This window comes from Monodon monoceros, unplaced genomic scaffold (assembly GCF_005190385.1).
Source record: "Monodon monoceros isolate NGI ecotype Baffin Bay Population unplaced genomic scaffold, NGI_Narwhal_1 Super_Scaffold_8, whole genome shotgun sequence".
In the NCBI taxonomy this organism is placed as follows: domain Eukaryota; kingdom Metazoa; phylum Chordata; class Mammalia; order Artiodactyla; family Monodontidae; genus Monodon; species Monodon monoceros.
This window is the reverse complement of record NW_021703785.1, coordinates 62133290-62154279: the sequence shown is the minus strand read 5'-3', so window position 1 is coordinate 62154279 and position 20990 is coordinate 62133290. Positions and strand designations below refer to the sequence as shown.

At 36.0% G+C, this 20990-nt stretch overlaps 1 protein-coding gene and 1 long non-coding RNA gene across 7 annotated transcripts in view; one reads left to right on the top strand and one right to left on the bottom strand.

Moving 5' to 3' along the window:
* LOC114888106 overlaps positions 1–5968 on the top strand; it is a 61066-nt gene extending 55098 nt beyond the window's left edge. Inside the window, exon 4 of the long non-coding RNA XR_003791692.1 lies at positions 5554–5968. This is a non-coding gene — a long non-coding RNA (uncharacterized LOC114888106). The remainder of the gene's footprint in view (positions 1–5553) is intronic.
* TRPC4 (transient receptor potential cation channel subfamily C member 4) overlaps positions 1–20990 on the bottom strand; it is a 157536-nt gene that overhangs the window by 112329 nt on the left and 24217 nt on the right. For 5 of the 6 annotated variants that reach the window (XM_029209972.1, XM_029209974.1, XM_029209975.1 and 2 more), the window contains exon 1: positions 2706–3083. In XM_029209972.1, coding sequence (XP_029065805.1) covers positions 2706–3083 — 378 coding nt within the window. Of the gene's footprint in view, positions 1–2705; positions 3111–20990 lie in introns of those variants that run through there. The other variant, XM_029209973.1, reaches the window with a different exon arrangement.

Below are 20990 nucleotides of genomic sequence, written 5' to 3'. Positions count from 1 at the left end.
AAGTGTTCTAATCGTCAGATTTGTGTGTTGTTTTTGTATTAGATCCTCTTCCTTGACTCATCTTAAGACAAGTTATGTTTATCTTGTCCTCTCGGATATTAGCGTTCTCAGGTTTTAACACTCGGCTTCCGTGACCTCAACAAAATTAATGGCAATGTGTTCCAGGGTCTTTGGGAGAAGCCTATGAGACTGGAAATTAGGCAGAAATAGTAAACACAAAATGGCTTTCAATGATCACCAGAATCATCTAAGGAATTACAATTTATGAGAGAAAAAATTCCTGTCAAGAATTTATTTGTTACCTACCAGACACTGGCTTATGGAAACTGTTATTCCAAACAAGGTTGGCCATACTTAGGAGACGCATTATCTATGTAGATCACAGATATACAGCCAGGCTCTCATGGGGCTTGTCTACCTTTCCTCCCCCCAACAAGCCCTGAGGACTTCTCTTATGTGCTATACTGTATACATTTCATGACGTAACAACCTCACTTGTATTGTACAAGATACCAGGCACTCTGAGGTAGACTGGAGTTGCTCTTTCCAAATTAGAAAGTTCAAACCAAAAGATGCAATGTTTTGTTGATTCTCAGTGCCTTCGCTGAAGAGGAATTCTAGAATGTGCAAATAGAAAAGGAAAATTCTTGGCTTACAAACTGATACAAGAGAAATCTTCCAGAAACACATGGCCTGGGATATTTCAGACTCCTGGCAGATTGCAAACCTTTACTGCCTTTTATTAATAATCAGGGTTCAGATCAAGTGCCTCTAAGAAGCCAGGACCCACTTGTCAGACTAGACTTTAGCTCAAAAGTCGAACATCTTCCAACAAACAATCTCATAATAGCAGATATCTTCTCCAGATACCAAATTACTTTGGCCAGCACAAATGTCATGTACTAAACAGACACTGAAATGTTTGGTCACTCTTCTCTAGACAATAGAATTAAGAAGGTTATACAGTAATAAACAGGGAAAATACAATTGCAATTTTGTTCTATTGACTTGTTGCAACCTCAAATGATCTAGGCCCACAGTCCCAACATCTGTCTTATGGTTGCCCTTATAGATATGAAACAACAGCGTGTACGATATAAGATCGTTGTTATTAGGAAATGAAAATACTTTAGGGGTATGATTGTGGAAGGAGTTTCAAAATCACGAGGGGCCTGGGAATGTAGAGCCTGAACTTACACAGATAAAAACACACTCTTACTCATTCCTGTCTACGTGTCCTGTGTTCCTCTAGTGGTGGAAAACTGCGATATAACATAACATATGCCTTCAGATATTACCATTACCTATCCACCTCTGTCAAGGTTAGTACAAGTTTGAAAGGATACATGAAAGAAGCAAATCCTTCTATCAGGAAAGTTTTACCAATATGATGGGAAGGTATCCCAAACAACTGGATATGAGAACAAAAAGCTAGTAAAGCAACAAGCAAAGAACTGTTGTCATCGTGGAGTGTTGTTTTATCAAAGTTTGGGCTCAGGTAAGGGAAAGGGGTGCATGGTGGTGAGACATAAGAATGGGCCATAGAACACAAACTTCTGGGGAGATTTTTTCAGGAGACACCCAGCCATGAAGTTCTTCTCCTAATCATGGTGGGGATTCTGATCAAAGTCCTCCAGTAAAGCAAAGATAATAGTAGCTACAGCAGAGCTTGCTTTAAAGGAATGTAACATCTCTAAGAGTCCATCATTTGCAGAAATTGTTAGCGCCTTATCAAATAGAACAGAAATTGCTAGAGCTGTAATAACACACGTTTTTATAAGATTTTACTTTAAAGGACAGATTTGAGCCAATGAAGTACATGCAATGTCTCTGCAATTAGTCAGTGAGACATGATGCAGGGAAGTGAAGAGTTCAGTGTGAAAGGATAAAGAATCAGAGAGACGATTCAGATACAGGGCAGTAACAAAGGGAAGGATCTAGATGGACAAATGGGAAAAATAGAAAATAAGGAAAAAATAGATTCCTTATTCGTTTATGTCAACGATTTCTCCACTTCCTTAGTGGTAAAAAAAAAAAATAGGGAGATAGGAATAAAACCACATTGTATTTATAATTGTGTGCCATTTTGGTTTATTTTCTACCCGTGATGTTAAGATATAGCTACATTTTGGCATTAGTAAATTTGATATAGTTAAGCCTACAGTCAGAGTTCAGTTACTTTTTAGTAATCTTTTTTTTCCTGCTTTTAAAAATTTAAGTCTCAATTTAAAAGAATCTACTGGAGTTTGCTAAAGAACAATATCAGAATTATATGTACAACTCACTTCTGCAATAACATGCAGAATTCCAGAACAGGCAAGCAGGTTAAAAAGGAAACTAGCAAAAGAATTCAGCCTGTCACTGTAGAACGTCAGAAAATGACGCACGAGAGGAGAAACACCTACATGTACACAGTAGCCCCTCGAAAACATTATTGACCATTAGATAGAAATGTTTCCAATGTATGGGAAGCCACCACAGGCTACTTTGTTTTGCTTTGGTTCTCACTAAAGTCTGATTAGCCAGGGTAGGGGGTGCAGGGGGCGGTGACTTTTGGAGAGTATAAAATGTGTACTTAGCAGTGGTTTTGTGTCATAATAGTTATGATTTCAAGGCTAACATTTCTTAATATTTGGGGAGAATATGACCATCCATAGAAACCTTCTGCAAGTAAAATAAACTAAAGCTAGTATTTTTGCACGTACCTGTTTTTCTCCACTGGGCTTCTTGTGGTTCAGTAACAGCTCTACAGCTCCGACAACTTCTTTCCTGATGGCGTGTAATAGAGCATCTCCAACATAGACGTTACAGCTTAAGAGTAGTTCTATGAGCTCCAAGTTCTCATTTTCGATTGCAATGAGGAGAGCAGTTCTTCCAAGTGGATCGACGCAATTAATATTGATTTTAAAATAAATTTCAGCTTCCTCTAGGGATTTCTTGACACTTGCATAATCTCCCTTTTCCACAGCGTTCAAGTAGGCTTTCTCGGAGGGTGAGAGCTCTGATTCTGCTCGGACTATCCTGAGAGGAATGCGGTCTCTGTAGGGGGCATTAACATTTCTTTTGTAATAGAACTGAGCCATGTTTCATGCCATGCTATTTCTTGGTCTCTGAAAGTGCAAACAAAAACCAACACACACAAGGATTAGCATTAGCACACTTTTGAATGATTATGCATCGCATTTAACAACTCACAATGAGGCCAATAACAACGATGAAACCGCAATTATTAAGTGAGAAGTTATGTTCCCTTTAAACAATGGAAATAGGCAATAATTATTCAGTTATCTAGAAACACAGGTTTCAAAGTTGTTACTTAAGAAGAAAGAGAGGCCAGTATTTGGCAAGTTACTTAAAAAGTGACGTCTGTCAGAGGTTGCACCTGTAATTTAAAAAAATTATTTACAAAATTTATCATAAATATATATTATTTTTAACGGAGCACCTTGAAAGCCAAAGGCTGTATCTCTGGGGTCCCCAAACTGGACCAGGGATTTTCAAGAATGTCAGTCACTGTCAGTTTTGCTCATCATGGAGATGCTGTTGAGATTACGGAGTATCAATATCTGGGAAAAATGTTTTTCACTTTCATTACTAGTTTTAATGTTTGTAAGAACTGATGTTAAAGTTACTGTGAGTTACTGATATTAATGTCAATAAAATATCATACTGAGCCCGATGAGCATAATTTTATTTTTTTTCCTCTTGTAAGTAAATTCATTGAGGAGGAAAAATGTGTACCAATGGTATTAATTATCAAGATGAGTCTAGGCAATTTAATTTCCAACAGAAGCATTTAGAAAAGGATTAAATATATGGTTTATTATGAAAATGCTATTTTCTTAATTTTCTTACCTCTGTATCATGAAACAATAAACCACAAGGCAGGAATACATTTATTGTAAAATGTAATATTATTTTGAAGTTACAGTAAATATACAGTTGAAGATGAGGAAATTATTTCAAATAAATAAGAGATTATCATCTTAAAATAGATTAATGAAAAAGTCTGATGTCGCTAAAAGTTATACTGATTTGGTAATCATCTTAGAGGTACAAACTTACTGAAAAATGTATTCTGTTTTGAATATAATTTCTTTACTGCTGTTAGGTCCTGATTCCATACTTATGGTCTGAACTATTTTATTATTCTATGTCATTTATATTCAACCCACGTTTATTTGCATACATTCACTATATCAAATTAAAATGAATGGGGTATTCTAAGTACCTGAACATGCGTATTCATCTTAATTGATCTTTTTAGACCTAATCATTTTATAAGTAATTTAACAGATTTGAATAATGCTTTAACTGTAGCTTGAACATGCATTGCATTAACAAATGTGATTATATTTAATGTAATGTTCTCAATTTGGGAAAGTATGCATTGTTTGTATGCTACCTCAATTTAACAGTAATTTCAGTTATCAAATAGTTAAGTTTTATTTTTTGATGTCCAGATTATGCATCATGATTTCTCAAATATCTAGGTTCAGGATCTAATACACAAAACTGTAATTCCGTAATTTCTTCCTTTCTGGCATATTTGATTCAGCACTTTATTAAGGCCTCTTCATAGACTAAGCAAAAAGTGGTAATCCAATAATCCAGAATATTTTTCTCAAATATTTCACGTTTTGTTAGTCTTGGTGTTTTAAATGTATAATGACCAACTATACAGCATGATCTAAATTTATTTTTACAATTGCAGACAAAGTGTGTTGTGAGTTCTTTAAATAGCAATATTACCTTTTCAGAGGAACATAAAAATTAATACTGGTGTTCAGATATATTAATTTTAGACATGCAAATTGCTTACTTGAAGCTTGATTATAATTTTAGTATTTAGACAATGCATTAACTGACTAGAATAACGGGAACAAAATTATATTATCAGACAACAAAGACAATTTAATAGTCCTCCAGTATAACCAAAACTTCAAAAATCAACATCATTATTACGTTACATGTCTCTTTTTAATTTTCTGATCCCAAATGCCCCATATATGCATCAGTGGTAACATTAAAATATTTGCCTTAGGAAGGCAACTGTCACCCACTTCCCCAGCACAACTTTTCTATCCATGTCAGCATCCATGAAAGTGTGCGGGATCAAAGTTGTGGTTTTCGCATGGCAATTTTATCCAGACTATAGTGTAAATCTTCATAATGATAATAACCGCCATTTATATTCTATTGCAGCAGTATACATTCTCTATTACCTCACTTTGTCCTTACCCATGGCTCTTGGAAAAATACATTAATTTTCATTTTCTAGAGTTGAATCCAAGGTTTCCCACCAACAATATTTTTGCTTAAGACTAGTGTTTCATTGTAGCTTACCCAAAATACAGGTTAAAATGAAAGTATGAACATACATACACATCCACAGTATCAGAAATTCATGTGAATTATGGCTCAGTCAGGATTAGGAATCAGCTTAGAGGATGGAAAAACTGTATTTCATTTTATCTCATTTACTTTGTTTTATTAATGATGGTATCATATAAAATGTTAGACAGCAAACAGCATTTGACTTCTCATTTTCAGAGTACAAGATGTTGGTGACAACGAAGGGATTGGAGGACAACATAGCAGATACTGGAGAATTTGTGCGAGAGGAGGGGACAGGTAATGAGAAGTTAGACTTACTAAAATCTATTTCATTTAATCCAGATAACTACCATAAATGTAAACTACGTAAGTTTCAAAAAGAGTAATATGACATTGAGAGAAAGATATATTCTATTCAACGTTGTGTTTTAGATGTGAATTGGGCATGAGACTTTCCATTAGATAACCTGTCTCTCCATCTATAAAGTGAGGAGAAACAACAACGATGAAGGAATGGGTGAGGAGAATCAAAGAGTTAGTGCTGAGAAAGACCTTTTATCTGCTGTCCTCTTTTAACATCTTGAATTTGATAAAAAAAAAAAACAAAAAAAAAACAAGAATTCATGTTTGGGAGGCTACGTGGATTTGAAATATACTTAAAATGTAAATGCATAAAGTAAATAAAATGTACTTTATGTATTTATTTACTTTATGTACTTATTTACTTTATGTAAATACATAAAGTAAATAAAATTTAAATATTTACAGTGGAATAGTAAAACATAGAGAAAGAGAGAGAGGGGGAAGAGAAAGAAGGTGGAGCAACTCTGATTGATGGCTAAAAACTTAAGAAAGTCAGGAAGAGTATATAATTTTTCAGTACATCCACTTGTCCTTCTGGATTACCTGGTGCAGTGATACTAACAGAAGGACAAAAATCAAGTTTAACAATTGAAAACTGTGATACACGAATGTAATTGCAAGGAGAAGCTGCCGATAAGGCCGACGGCTCCTGAGCTGACACTCTTATCAGCAACAATGGAATTGCTACTGGATAGAACGTCTGCAAAATAAACAGGGGTCTCACTGAAGCAAATATATTGACCTCAAATGTGGAAATAAAAGCCTGTTTCTGACCCTGCACTTTCAGAATAAGCTTTCTGGAGGAAAAAGATATTTTTTTCCCCATAAATTACAGAGGTGAACAGATCCTTTGATTTCAATGCCCCCTTTATGACACATAAGCCAGAAGTAATATGGCTGCTTCATCAAGTTATGTTTCAAAGACTTGGAAGAGCTATGGGATGTGATGAAGAAAAACTCAAATCCCGCGACGTGAATTCTCAATTAACCCAACATTTATTTTCCCTAAATATGTTTGGGACTTAAGAAAGAAAACTGCAGGAGAGCTTCACCTTGACATCAATCCCAAGAGAAATTTTTTTAAAACTGTCCCTAGATATGAAAACCACCATCATCTAAACAACATGAAGATATGCAGGAAAACAAAAGTTCCAGATATTTATAGGGTCTGAAGGCATATTCCCTAAAGGATAAATTTAGCTGTGTGGTGCAAAGAAGAGTGAACTTGAATTCCGAAGAACACAAAGGAAAGAAAATAGACAGAAATCTCCACTCTTGAGTATGCATTATTAAAAGTAAAATAAAATTTCCCCAAACAACGTTGTTTTTTCTTTTTTGCTTTTTATTCCCTAACTACCAAAAGATACATTTCATACACGTGTGATCTTATGACACAGTGAGAAATAAAGACTCTCATTTTTTGTTAGGATACTATGGCACATATCTAAGTTGTATTTGTATTTTTTTCTGAAATCTGATATAAAATAACAATTTCGCAGATAACTTATTCACACTCAATCCAATTCGGATTTTTTTCTTGCTATTGGTATAGTCTATTATCTCAATAATCTTTGATATAATGCATACTCCACCTAAAAGCATAATGCTCTCATTTTGGCTATCATTCCTAACTCCAGGCTTTTTCTTCATCATCTTTCACGTGGCTACACCAATATCCTTCTAATAATCTCACCGATGTTATCCTTTCATCCTCCCTGTTTAGTCTCCACAAAGCCACGTGCCTAATATTTCTAAAATGTAAAGCTGATTCAATCACTCTCTCACTTTTAATCCTTAAATGACTGAGAACCATTCACAGGAAAAACACTAACCTATTATGGAATACGGGACCTCCATGACCTGGCTCCTAAATGCCTTCTTAGATATATCTACCAAGGCAGCTCCTGGAAAACCTTATTTTACACTGACAAGAATCCCAAACCACTTGGCCACTACAGTTTTAAGCATTTCCTCACACTTTTCTTTACAAGAGGAAAATTGTTCCTCCCCTGAGTCTCTGGCAACTCTTGCCAAGTTTTAAAAACCTTCTGTGAAGTATCATAGCCTCTGAGGATTTTTCTTCTCTTCCTCTTAAGGCAGAGTTAATGGCCTTTTTTATGCATCTTCATAAACCCTGTGGACCTCTTAGCTTTAGAACATTTTTTTTCTTTTTACTGTATAAAAGACTGTGACTTATACCGTATTGCATCCCCAATGCTAAGCAGGTAGTTAGTGCCCCAAATTTGTTGATGAATCAATGAATTAATGACTATACCTTCAGAGTTATTCCTCTGTCATTTGGGGTAAAGGAATAAAGTTAATAGGGTAAAATTGCTTCAATCAGGTGCCAAAAAATGGTTTAGCACTTGTAGGCCCGTTGAAGGCAACAATGCATAACCGGACATCCAGCCAACAGTCACGAAGCTACTGAATACCCCGGGAAAAATGCTTTCATTTTTTACCTAGTTTTCTTCTCTATCCTACCCCCAAGGTTTTTTTCACCCATACAAAGAATTATAACTGTAATGTGTAAATCAACACATCTATAGCTCTCAGCTCTGGAATACACTTCCTATCACTACTACCTAAGTCATCAGAAAGGCATAAGATTTTGGTCAGTTGGCTGATACTTCCAGGGAAATGCGAGCACAGAGGAAAAAAGTACAAGACAGCCAAGGCTAGCAAAATGAATGTCTTATAATGGGAGAAACAGAGTTAATATACCTGTAAACAGGAGACTAAAATACGTGTATAAATATCTACAAAATTATAAAGAGAATATGAGAAAATCTGAGGAATAAGAAATCATCAAGGATAAGTAATTGGAGATACTGGTAGAACGACCATGGAATGAATCAGTAAACTGGAAGTTCAGATCGTGAAATTCTCCCAGTTAGGAAAAAGTAAAAGTGAAGAGAAAAAGAGAATGTATGTATAAGAGCCAAAATCTATAAAATAGCAATTGAATGAAGAAAAAATTAAACAGTGGAGTGCAGGACATATTTTTAGTATTAATGACCAAGAATTTTCATAATTATAAAAGATATAAGACCTCCCATGGAAAGAATCCATAGCACCACATAAGATATATAAGAATAACTCCTTCATAGATTAAAAAAAATTATAAAGGAGAAAAAAAATCCCCTATGAGAATATCCCCTACCACATACATCATAAGGAATAGCTGTGACAACATTAGTTTTTGTTCTAGAAAAACTTTGCCCAGGGAAGATAAGACTGTAAACCAATAAATAACTCAGGATTTCACTATTCCATCAAGAAATTCCTGCATATAAGTTTATCTGAGATAATATCCTGCTCACCTGGGCAAACAGCTTCCTTATCAAACACTTTACTTATCAAGACTCTCTCCAGAACCCTCACTGGGCCAAATCTACCAATCCTAAATTAGTATGTCACAAATATTGCCCAATATCAATCATTCTCCTATCTTGAAATATCCACCTTAAACTCCTTGTACCCAGGGCAGAAAACCCTACAGATATTCTCCCCAACTGTCCCCTTTGGTGGCACTACACAGCTATATCAATGTGATGTTCTCCCTACTGCTGGGAGTTATAAAGAACTTATCCTTGCTTTACTGGAAAACTATGATAATGTTTTGGGAGTCTGATACATAAAAAGAATAAAGAATCAGATTAACATCAGACCTCTTAACAGCAAACTTGGAGGTTAGAATGTAATGAGGTTTTGACTGAAAAGTAGAAAAGGATAACCCCCCCACAAACAGAATTTTGAAGCTAGAATTTCATATTTATGAAAATTATTTAAATACAGGGAGGAATAAAATTAGTCTCATGCATACAGCCTCAGAAGGCTGCTCACATGAAGACCATATTTGATCATAGGATGACACTACAATATACGGAAAGTATAGATATAAAGAGAAAGATTTCTATGGTTTAAATAGTTGAGTTTTTGTCTGTTTTGCTCACTGATCTATGTACGAGGCTTAGAAAAGGGTCTAGTATGTAAAAAGTACACAGTAAATATTTACTGAATGAATAAAGTATCTACTGAACATCTGTATGTCAAATGTGTATATTAAGCATTGGCAATACCCTGAAGCCGGGATCCTTGCACTCACGGAGCTTAGGCGCCATTGGATGGGACCCACAAAAAATTAAAAAAGCAAAGGAACCAACAGCAAAATTACCGTTTTTAAGGGCTACAATGGAAACAAATGATGAGAAGGGGTGGAGAAAGATGGAGATCGACCTTAGGTAGGGGGCTCAGGGGTTACCTCTCTTTGACATGAAAGGTGACAAAAAGCCAGCTAAGTGAAATTAAAAAGTGCAGAGAAGACCATTATGTTAAAACGATCTGAAAGTGAGAAAGCAGTGAAGCGGGAGGGGCAGGATGCATTCTAGGATGTAAAACAGGTACAGCATGTCTGGAGTGTTGTGAGCAAGGGAGAGAGTGGAAGAAATGACTTCTGTAGCCAGGAAATGCAGTGTGAGGATCTGGGAATGTATTCAAAACATAATAAGCAATTCTTGAAGGGCTTTGAGCTGAGGACGTACATAATCCAATTTCTGTTTTTCTTTGTTTGTTTTTTGTTTTGGGGTTTTTTTGGGCCGCACTGCACAGCATGTGGGATCTTAGTTCCCCGACCAGGGATGGAACACAGGCCCCCTGCAGTGAAAGTGTGCAGTCTTAACCACTGGACCACCAGGAAAGTCCCTCCAATTTCTGTTTTTAATGGTCATGTAGGCTGCTGATTGATTTGGAAATGCATAAGAGTGAAAACTAAGACCATCTGACAATAAACCAAGTGAATGCAATCAAGAGTTGATATCACAAAGGAGGAAACATTAACCCTTAGGATTAAGAATGCAAAACCCAGACTCTGATGGTGGTATGTTTGTGGAGATTTAAATGTCTGCTCATATTTTATTGAGTTTATTAATATTTTATTAGTGCTCTGATTGAATATATTTCAAGTACTCTCATTCTAATCCTTCCCCATATCCCTATTTTTTTCATACCTTCATAGAATGTGAAGATTTTAAGGGATACATATATCATTTTATAACAAGAGTGTGTGCACACATATTGCTATTGCTACATCAGAAACACTTTTACTTCTTTCATTGTGTCAAAGATGTCACTACTTGTGGACAGTGAAAGCAAAACTTGTCATAAAGGAAGCAATATTAAGAAGAAATGTGGGGGAAAAGCAATACGTGTTGCAGATAAGCAGTTTACAAGATGAGACAAAAGAAAGACAAAATAACCTAATTTCAAAAATGAAATATTCAACAGCAAAATTTATTCAAAAATCGCCCAGAACAACCAGATCCTGCAGTCCATAGCTGACCTTTAATTTCTGACATTGTGTGTGGGCACGTGTGTGTACGTATGAATGGTAACTATGGTAATGGTGAGTCTTTTGAGCAAAACAAAAAGGAACAAATCTTGTAGTGATAGCAAAAGTAATATAAAAATGCTTAAATTTGTATGCACATATGGAATATTTGATAAATATATGACGCCAAAATTAAAAAAAATACCCATTAGATTATTGCAGAGGTAAGGATACCATGTTAGATGTTATTGCTGTTGGTCATGGTGGTGGTGGTGTGTGTGTGTGTGTGTGTGTGTGTGTGTGTGTGAGAGAGAGAGAGAGAGAGAGAGAGAGAGAAGGAGAAGTAATGGAACACATATTTCATAGTAGCATATCAACCAAGAAGCATGAAAAATCAGAGCAGGAAATGGAATAACAATAAACAATGTTGAGACAGTTGGTTAGAAGTTTTGGAAATAATTATTTAGTAACACCATAAGAGTGATTCAAAGTATATTTAAAAGTTAAATATTGAAGCAAAGTGATGGGAAAATGTCAAACCATGAGGAAGAATCATGCTATGTATATACAGAATGCAAAAAATCTTAGTATGAAAACAATGTACAAAATTAAGAGGCAAAACAACTAGGAAAATTATTCAAAATAAATATGACTGAGAAGAGGTTATTAAATAGAAAAGAAAAATCACTAAGATTCAAAGAATAAAAAGAACAGCCTCCTGGGAGAAAAGGAAATATAACTGGAAAATATCATTTGAAAATGCATTCTACTTTACTGACCTCTAAAACTGTGAAGTCTACCAATACGATAAAAGACATTGCATGTCAAATGTGATCACATTACATACAAAAGAATAACCGGTACCAGAAAAGTTGCAGTGAAAATACTTCTCTTGTTAATTGTTAGTGATAGTTTAAAGTGAAAAGGAATTAGAAATATGTGTATCACCCTTTTGAAAGGTTCAAGCCCTTTACCCCACGAATATCTCTCCCAGGAATCAACCCTGGAGGTGTATTTCATAAAGCAGGCAATGATGTATGCACAAAAGGAAAAATAACTCTTACATAGGAAAAATAACTCTTAACATATTGTCAGAAAAAACTGGAGAGACTTAAAAACCAATAATTGTAAGCTACTCAATTAAGAGCTAAATATCTATTTAATTAAAAAGTGCACCACTATTAAAATAAATGTATTAAAAGTTAATATTATGCAGAATAATCATATTATGATATGTGCTAATCATGGATAAAATTTTGAACACAGTAAAATTAATGTCTACAACAATGATAAAACCTGTAAGAAGGAGGTAACTATGCTTATAATTAAGAAAGGTTACCTATGGGTAATTGGTGATTTCTGTTCTTGCCTAAATGTTCTAAGTTTTGATAAGGAGAACACAGTATATGTTACTAAAAACAAAAACAAAACAAAACAAAAAAACCTCTTAATCACAAAGTAAAAGTTTACTTTATAAAAGGAACAATCAGCTGTTCTTGATAATTAGCAGAAGTCTCATGTTTAAAAGGTATTTGACTTGTTTTTCATGACTGCAAATACTAGAAGAAAGACTAATAGGTAGAGATTATAATGAAAAAGCTTTCTTCTCAACTAAAGAGTGATCTATTAATGGTAATATTTGTTGTCAAAGATTAAATGTGTTTCTCAGAGGTTAGTAAACTCCCTGTTGCTGACAGTATTCAAGCATACAAGAGACAACTCAAAAGGGAAAATATACTGGAGAGAGAATTCAAGAACTAGACAGATGACAAAGTGGATAATCTTTAATGACTGTAGTGATTAGACTCTGATCCTGTTTGTCTCTGCTTTTGTCATTGTCTCTGCCAATAAGCCATGTGACTTTAGACACATTACTTTGCCATTCTTTCTATTCCTCTATTAAACTTATAATCATCTTCCTGTTTTCATAAAGCTCTATAATTTTTGACTTAATTTTTATAAATACAAGGTTATTTGTATTCTGCTTTGATACATGACTTTTGCTCTTGCTTATAGACTGGGTATCTCCTCATTATACACAAATGAGTTTTCCAAGGAAACTGTTTCCAAACTTATTAGTTGTTTAGATAAACACAACTGTATGAAGTCATTTCAAATCTACTTATTTTAAAACTACAAAGATAAATTAGCTTTCTGAAGATAACGCAGTTTTTAGAATTTTCCATCGTAGTCTTAATTCTAAGTATTTATTATGAAGTTAATTTGGTTATTTTTATTTCTAAAAAGTACTATTTTATTATTAAAACTAAAATATATTTTGTGTTTGGGTAGTGAAGATATACGGGTTTACCGTCATGCTAGGGTTAGACAGAATGTTTTTATTAGGGGTATAATTTTTAAAATTCACACATGTATCTTTATTTGTTATACCTGTAAATACAACAGTCTACATTAGTTTTTTTTCTTCTAAATGGTAGTTATTATATGACATTCATTTCTCATATAGCCTTTATCTGAGACATTTGGAGGAAATATAAAAGTAGAAAACGGTGTTCCCTGTACTTATTGATTGTATAATTTGCTTTATTTAGCATTACCAAGAGAGCTCTTAGCATTTGGGGGGACAAAACTAGACTCCCCTGAAACCACTGATACATAGTTCCTAAAATTTTTTTATGTTTAGAGGTTTAATCCATGAATGTTTCCCAATCCATTGTTCTCTGTATTCCTAAAACAACCTGTCCTGATACAAAAAGGAAAAGATAGGTTGTTTTGTTTTGTTTCCCCATTTTCAGTTACTGAAGATAGCGTGGTAAGCCTGTTATTAAGTTCTCAAGTTGTAAATCCTGAAGCTGATTTATTTATATTAGTCCACTGCAATTTCAGGCAAGGGGTCACTTTTGGTGAAGCAATGTCCCCTCCTCTATCTGAAGGCGCATTCTTTTTTTTTTTTTTTTTTTTTTTTATGTGGACCATTTTTAAAGTCTTTGTTGAATTTGTTACAATATTGCTTCTGTTTTATGTTTTGTTTTTTTGGCCACGAGGCATGTGGGATCTTAGCTCCCGACCAGGGATCGAACCCACACACAGACACCCCGCCCCCCCCCCCCAGCACTGGAAGGCAAAGTCTTAACCACGGGACCACCAGGGAAGTCCCTGAAGGCACAACCTTTAAAGCAAAGTATACAGAGTGCGGGCGGCAGAGGGAGACCTCATCTATCAACTTGATCCTGAAGACAAACTAGTTGGCTGGGGTACATCAGTTTCACATCTGCTTGGTGTCCACTGGAAATCCTTCCTCCTTCATATGTGGGTTCCATTATTCAAAAAAAGATTTATTGAGGCTAATTCTATATCACACCAGGACTATTTTGAGGGCTGAAGATAAAAAGTCAAATAAAACACAATCCCACTGGGTGAATTTTATGGCACATAATTATATCTCAATATAGCTGTTAAAACAACAGCAAGAAATCCCTGACCTCAGGGAAGACACTATCTAGTAGAGGAGTTTTGTTGATAATCAATAATAAACACCACGTGGCAAGGTCTCCAGTACAGATTTATAAACTGTTTCTTGGGGATTCCAAAGAGAAAGCAGTTAGTTGTACCTGTGGGGAAAGAAATGCTTGTTAATGGAGCTCTGTGTAAGTAAATATTTAACTATGAGTAGGTGTCTCCCCAGTGACCATTGGAAGCAAGGAATTCCAGGAGGAGGAAGCAGTTTTTTAAAGGAATGGGGATGAGAAAGAGCTCCCCCATTCTATGCTAGTTTCTCTTCCTAGAATAACTGTTATTGTTCATAAGTATCCAGACTTTTACACAATGGCTCTCCTATTATGCCTTTTAGAATTTTGGTTATCCCAGTTTTGTTCTAAATTACTTAGTGACCTTTATTATCCCCTACCAAATACTGAACTTGTTAGTGATTGTATAAGTTTGGGGATTTGAAAGAACTATACAAAGTCACAGGAAAGATACATTTCTGTGGCTCAGAAAAAAATTTAAACTTCTGCAAGGACATGCAGCCACTTAAGTGTTGCATCCAGAAGATGCTGCAAAATGGCGAGCAAGCAAAATGCTGATGGTTTCAGTAAGTAGTCAGAGTCAGACATGGTAAACACCTTCAGGATAAATTCTATTCCACATTCCCAACCAGTTTTTGGTCTAGGCAGGTGGGAGTGGGAGTTCTATTAGGTTAGGGCTGTTGCTTAATGAGGCTGGTCCCGCCATGTCCCTAGGAATTTTGTTCTTACCTTACTGCGTAGATCTCCAAAGCCTGAGTCTACTTTAAAACTCAGTCCCTTGTAATAACAAAAACACTGTTACAACCAAAACAACACTTACAGAACACTTAATCCATGCCAGGCACTGTCCTAAATTCTACATGTATGAACTCAATCCTCAGGAAACCTGCCTGGATTAAGCACAATTGATCAGTGACCCTTGGGATGGATAGTGAGATACCTAACTTGACAAGGTCACAAGGGCTTGAGAAATGTGTTCCCTACTCTATGTCCAATTTTCTTCATCCCATATTACACATTTTGCGTTTCTCTCTGTTAATGAAATGGCCATTCAGTTTCCCAGTGACTGGGTTTTTATCATGTTCCCTAATTTTCCAGTGATGCCTTATCTGTGTAGTTGGTCTAATTCTGAACCTCAGATTCCTCATCACTGGCTCTCAGAAAGTCCTTCTGAGTCCTTACCAGCACTGTTGGACCTCTCCTAAACATTGGTCCCTCATATCTTAGGCTTCTTTGCAAACTGAGTCTTGGCAGCCACATTAACCTATACTCAAGATAACGGAGGCCTATTTGTCACTCCTCCATTGGCTCTTCTCCTGTTTGGAGAACATTTCCAGGCTCATAGATGCCTGCTAAAAAAAACCCTGGCAAGTCATAGTCACCTCATCTCCCCCTTCCCATTCTCCAGTCATAGCATCTCAGATAATCTGGTTCAATTCACTATGAATGCAGCTAGAAAAAGAGAACATAATTTAGTCCTTTGCTCATGTGAGATGTAGCAATTAGTAAATAATTAAGTGTGGGTTTCACTCCCAATATTAAATTAAACCCAGAATGTTAAAGTTCAGTAGAACTGTGCTGCAAGGCGACTCTCACTTTCTTTGCTGTTTCTGGATAGTAATTCAGACTGAATAACAACCTAAAAGCACTATACAATTCACAGAGAAGTAGTAGGCATAAATATCATAAAAGGCAATCTCTTCCTTTTGTCTTGAACTTTTAAATCTTTCACTCAATCTTTTCATGTCCTTTCAATTTACCAACTGAGTTTATTTCTATGCTGAACTCAAACATCAATTATGCAAATCAAAAACAAATTAGTTTTTTTAAAACTCAACTGCTCAGAATACTCTTCATAAAAGTTCATTATGCACAAGGAATTCAGCATTTCTTTTTTTTTTTTTTCTTGCGGTACGCGGGCCTCTCACTGTTGTGGCCTCTCCCATTGCGGAGCACAGGCTCCGGACGCGCAGGCTCAGCGGCCATGGCTCACGGGCCTAGACGCTCCGCGGCATGTGGGATCTTCCCAGACCAGGGTACAAACCCGTGTCCCCTGCATCGGCAGGTGGACTCTCAACCACTGCGCCACCAGGGAAGCCCAATAATCAGTTTTGTTTTGTCAAATAAGTGAATGAATTAAGATTGTGCGCTTGAGCTATTTACAAGAGCAGATGGAGATTAAGTACGCTTAGAATTTTTGTTAGCAACCTCTAGACAAAGAAGAGAGTGTTCCAAATCAGAACAGCGTGGAACACTAAAGTGGGTAAACAAATGATGATAAACAGGCTGTCAAAAGCAGAATCTACACTTTACCAGAAACATTACATTTTGTCACATTTATCAAAGGCCTCCCCTGAGTTTTTAGTTAAAGGTAATTGAATGTTAAAAACCAGGACATACTCTATGTTTTTATAAGTTTTTGTGTATAAAATATGCTGGTTAGCTATATAATAAACCCATGCATTTCTTTTCCACGTTATGAACATAATGATTCTCAACTCACCTTAAAAAAATCTTTTAAAAAAGCAAAGGAATCTCCTTCAAGCCATATAGGGTGAGCCCTATTAGAAAATTGTCGCAGCCCAGTATGGACCAAATGCACAAGTAGTTTCTCTTACAAAATCATATCTAACAAAGGCCTTTGCATCTAAGGAAACTGCATATTATAGGAGCACATAGGAGAGAGACTAATTTTTTCCTGTGTGAAGCTTAAAGAACTTCATAGCATAGGAATGAGTGCCATTTTGACAAATAAGAAATGTGGGAAAGATATTCTAGATATATGAAAATTGCTCTGCCATTTTATTTGAAGTAAATGATTCTCTTGCATTTACGCGTTCAATAAATATGTATCGTATAGTTAGTAGGTGACACGTATAATATGCTGAGAAAACTGCAGTAAGTGAATAAGGCAAATATGGCCACAGTTTTCATGGAACTTGTATTTCACGATGGGGAGATAGAAACAAATTTAACAAATTATCATGAAGATCATCCGGAAGTGCAGACAAATAAAATTGGTGACGTGATACCGAGGGCCCACGTGGCTACTTTAGTTCCATTACTGCGTTAGGGGAAGTTTGTTGGAATCCGAATGACCAAAGGAGTGAGCTTGGGAAGATTAAAGAAAATGACAACATCAGCAGAAGGAGGAAGAGGGGGCCAAGGCTATAAGGCTAGAAGAAAGTTGGTTGTTCACTCTGGAGCACTGGGAGAAAGAAGTGAAATGATTGCAGAGGTCATTACAAAGGCCATCAAGATATACCTCTCAGTAATATTGCACTTCAGGATCTCCTAGCTAATTGAGTATGGCTCCTAAGGACTACAATCTAGAGGCCACACAATCATGTGCAAATGCAGAACTGTCTGGAAGGTGAAATCTACATAGTAAGATTCTTGATGGTCCAGATGTTTAAGAAACCCTTTTTGTATTAGGAAGTAGGAATTATACTGGATGAGGGAATGGATTAGAAACTTCCAGAGAAAGACCGCAGTAAAGAAAGGTGACACTCACTGGGTGCTTAGTATGTTCTAAGTACACTGCCACGTGCTTTATATACACTATCTCATTTAATTCTTACAACTCCAAGAGGAAGTAACTTTATTATATGTACTTTATAGATGATAAAACTGAAACTCTGAGAGATTAAGATACTTCCCTATGATTGATACTGAGCAGGGCCCTGTGGCGCTCCTGGGCACAAAGCCGTTCTGTGTCCCCCATTTCTTTGATCACAGGAAATAGCTTTCATTCAGCCTCCATGACCTTCCCTGAGTTCCAACTGACAGAGTCAAGCAGTTGTTAATTAGGGAACAGAGGGGATGTCAGATAGGGAGGAAGAAAACAGTCAAGAGAAACAATAATGCAGCCCTGGGGCAAGGTCCTGCTTCCCATTCAACCAATACACACACAGTCTTTGAGCTGTTTTGCAGATACTGAAACCCCCTCCAGGTGGGGAAGTTATCGATTAATGATGTTTGTATGCTGCCCACAAGCATGTAGACCCCAGACCAGATGATGCTGACTCCTGCTACCTCGCCAGCAACCCATCAGAAGAATTTGCTGATCGTGCCCTCTTTAAACGATTCCTATAAAACCTCTCACTAGCCCCTCCAAGTTGGGAAACAAAGTTTCTCGAGGCAGGAGCCCACTGTGGCTCCCTTTGCCTGGCAAAGTAATAAAGCTATCCTTTTCAACTTCACTCAAAACTCTGTCTCTGAGATTCAGTTTGGCACCAGTGTACAGAGAAGCTGAGCGTCCAGCATCATGATCATTACAACTAGTAAGTGGCAGAACTGAGTATAAACCCAAGCAGTCTGGCTCCAGATCACACACTCTTTATTCCTGCACTGTGTTGGCATTTCAATACAAATTGAAAAGAACTCTAAAGAGTGGATATCAGTTCTCATTAAAAGAAAAAAGAAGTTATGACTGATTTATAAAGGGTCATTACTTTTATTGAGAAATAATTTTAACTAAAAAGATTTCTATTGTATTTTATAGGTTGAAAGATTTTTACCTCTCTTCAAATTTCACTTTGTGAATCTATAATAATAAAGTGTTTGAGTATTTTAAAAAGTAAATAAAAATTATTGAGATTACACTAGATAATTTGAAAAGAACTATAATAGGCAAAGTGAATAACAATTGCAGATAGAATTCTAGTATAAGACATAATGCTTTACTCTTTCAAAGTGTTTTCACCTATATGAATCTTCCTAACAATCCCAGGAGGAAGTGTATTTTAGAGGTGAGGAAAACAGGTATGGGAGTAATGTGTCCAAGTGATTTCACACAAAGAGACACATAAAAGATAATGAAAATATTTCCACAAGGACATGTCTTAACAACTAAGAACTGTATTAATAAGCTATAGATGAGAAATTATAGACATGATTCTTTCAAAAAATGCTTTGACAGTCTCAGACTGTTGGTATTTTGCTTTTACATGGCATAGGTTACTATAAATATATCATTAAAAGATCACAGAATTTCAAATCTGCAAGGTAACACACTGGTCTTCTCCAACCCCCTTAGATTGTTCTGTCTGTGAAAGAATTCAGATTCCTACTACAGTTCCTACTGAAAATGGTTCATGCTATTTTTATTATATGAGGTAATGAATCCTACTGATGAGTACTTCTTGTTCTATAAGCAGGAAGCATTGTCTCTCGGTTGTATAACTTATTATTATGAATTCTTGCAATGCAAATAGGCTATAGGCAACCCATTTCCATCGATGGCAAATTACATGTCCACTCATACAATAAAGTAACCATATCTTTACTGCTGCTACCATGTTGTATATACACTTTTTGTATATACTATTTTTCTTTACTGAGAAGTAAAGCCTTCACTGGAGGATTCTTGAGTTAGTAACTTCTCTTCCCTCAAACATAAATCCATGATGTTCATTTCCATCTGCCATAAGGATGCCTACATGTAGAATGCCTCCAATAGACAGAAGGTTCTAAGGCCTGGCTGGAGAGAGATTCTTCTCTCAACAGTATGTGACCCTTAGGTTTTGTTCTTTTGTAAGGTATGTTTTGCACCACTGTGGAAGATTACGCCTTTTTTTTTAAAGCTGGGATTCTGGATAATAGTAAAGTAGTCTGGGTATTACCAAATACATCCCAAATTCTGAAACCTATGACTTAAAATTTGCTGTCATGAGACTTGCATTTTATGTTTTACAACGAACATCGTGATAAGTCAGAAGAGCCAACCCAATGTCAACCAAAATGCCCTAAGAATGAAATCTTTCAGTAAGTCCCTGTGAGTAGCGTTCTTCTTGATGTCCTTCAAGGAGAGAAATTCCATTCTCTAAACACTGTCTCATTGAGAAATAAAAACATTTTTTCTTGAGATCAAGGTAAATGCATCCTTAAGTAAAACTGAAAAGAATCAGAAGTGTCACGGAAACAAGGGTAGAATAAGAAGATGATAAACCAGAGAAAGAGTAAATTCATAGCATAACGTTGGGAAAATGGAAAGGAAGTTTGATAGAAAGAATGAGGCCTTGATTGAGCTTGACAAGTTCAGTTATAAGCCTAGAGGACATTTATCTGGACAAAAGACTTTCTAAATAGGAAAATATGGAAAGATTCTGGAGTAGGTACCAGAGAAGTCCACCATACAATGTTGCTAGTATATAAGAATGTCAAACAATTAAGAATATTGCAACTCAGAGGTGTCAAGTGTCCTTTCCCTCCACCTTCATCTTTGATAACACTGCATTGTTGTCAGTAGGAATATGGGCAGTATGATCCCCATATGCTAATATCAATTTTAATACAAATCAAAAGATGGTCTCTTGATATTACTGTACACAACAAGGTGATTATTGAGTTTAATTAAAGAAAAAAGAAAAAAGCAAGTTAAGTCTGGGGGGTTTGTTACTGTTATTATTCCCCAGGCATCTACTAGTATCTCGTCAAACCTTTATGGATACCAGAGAAGCTCAGATACACAG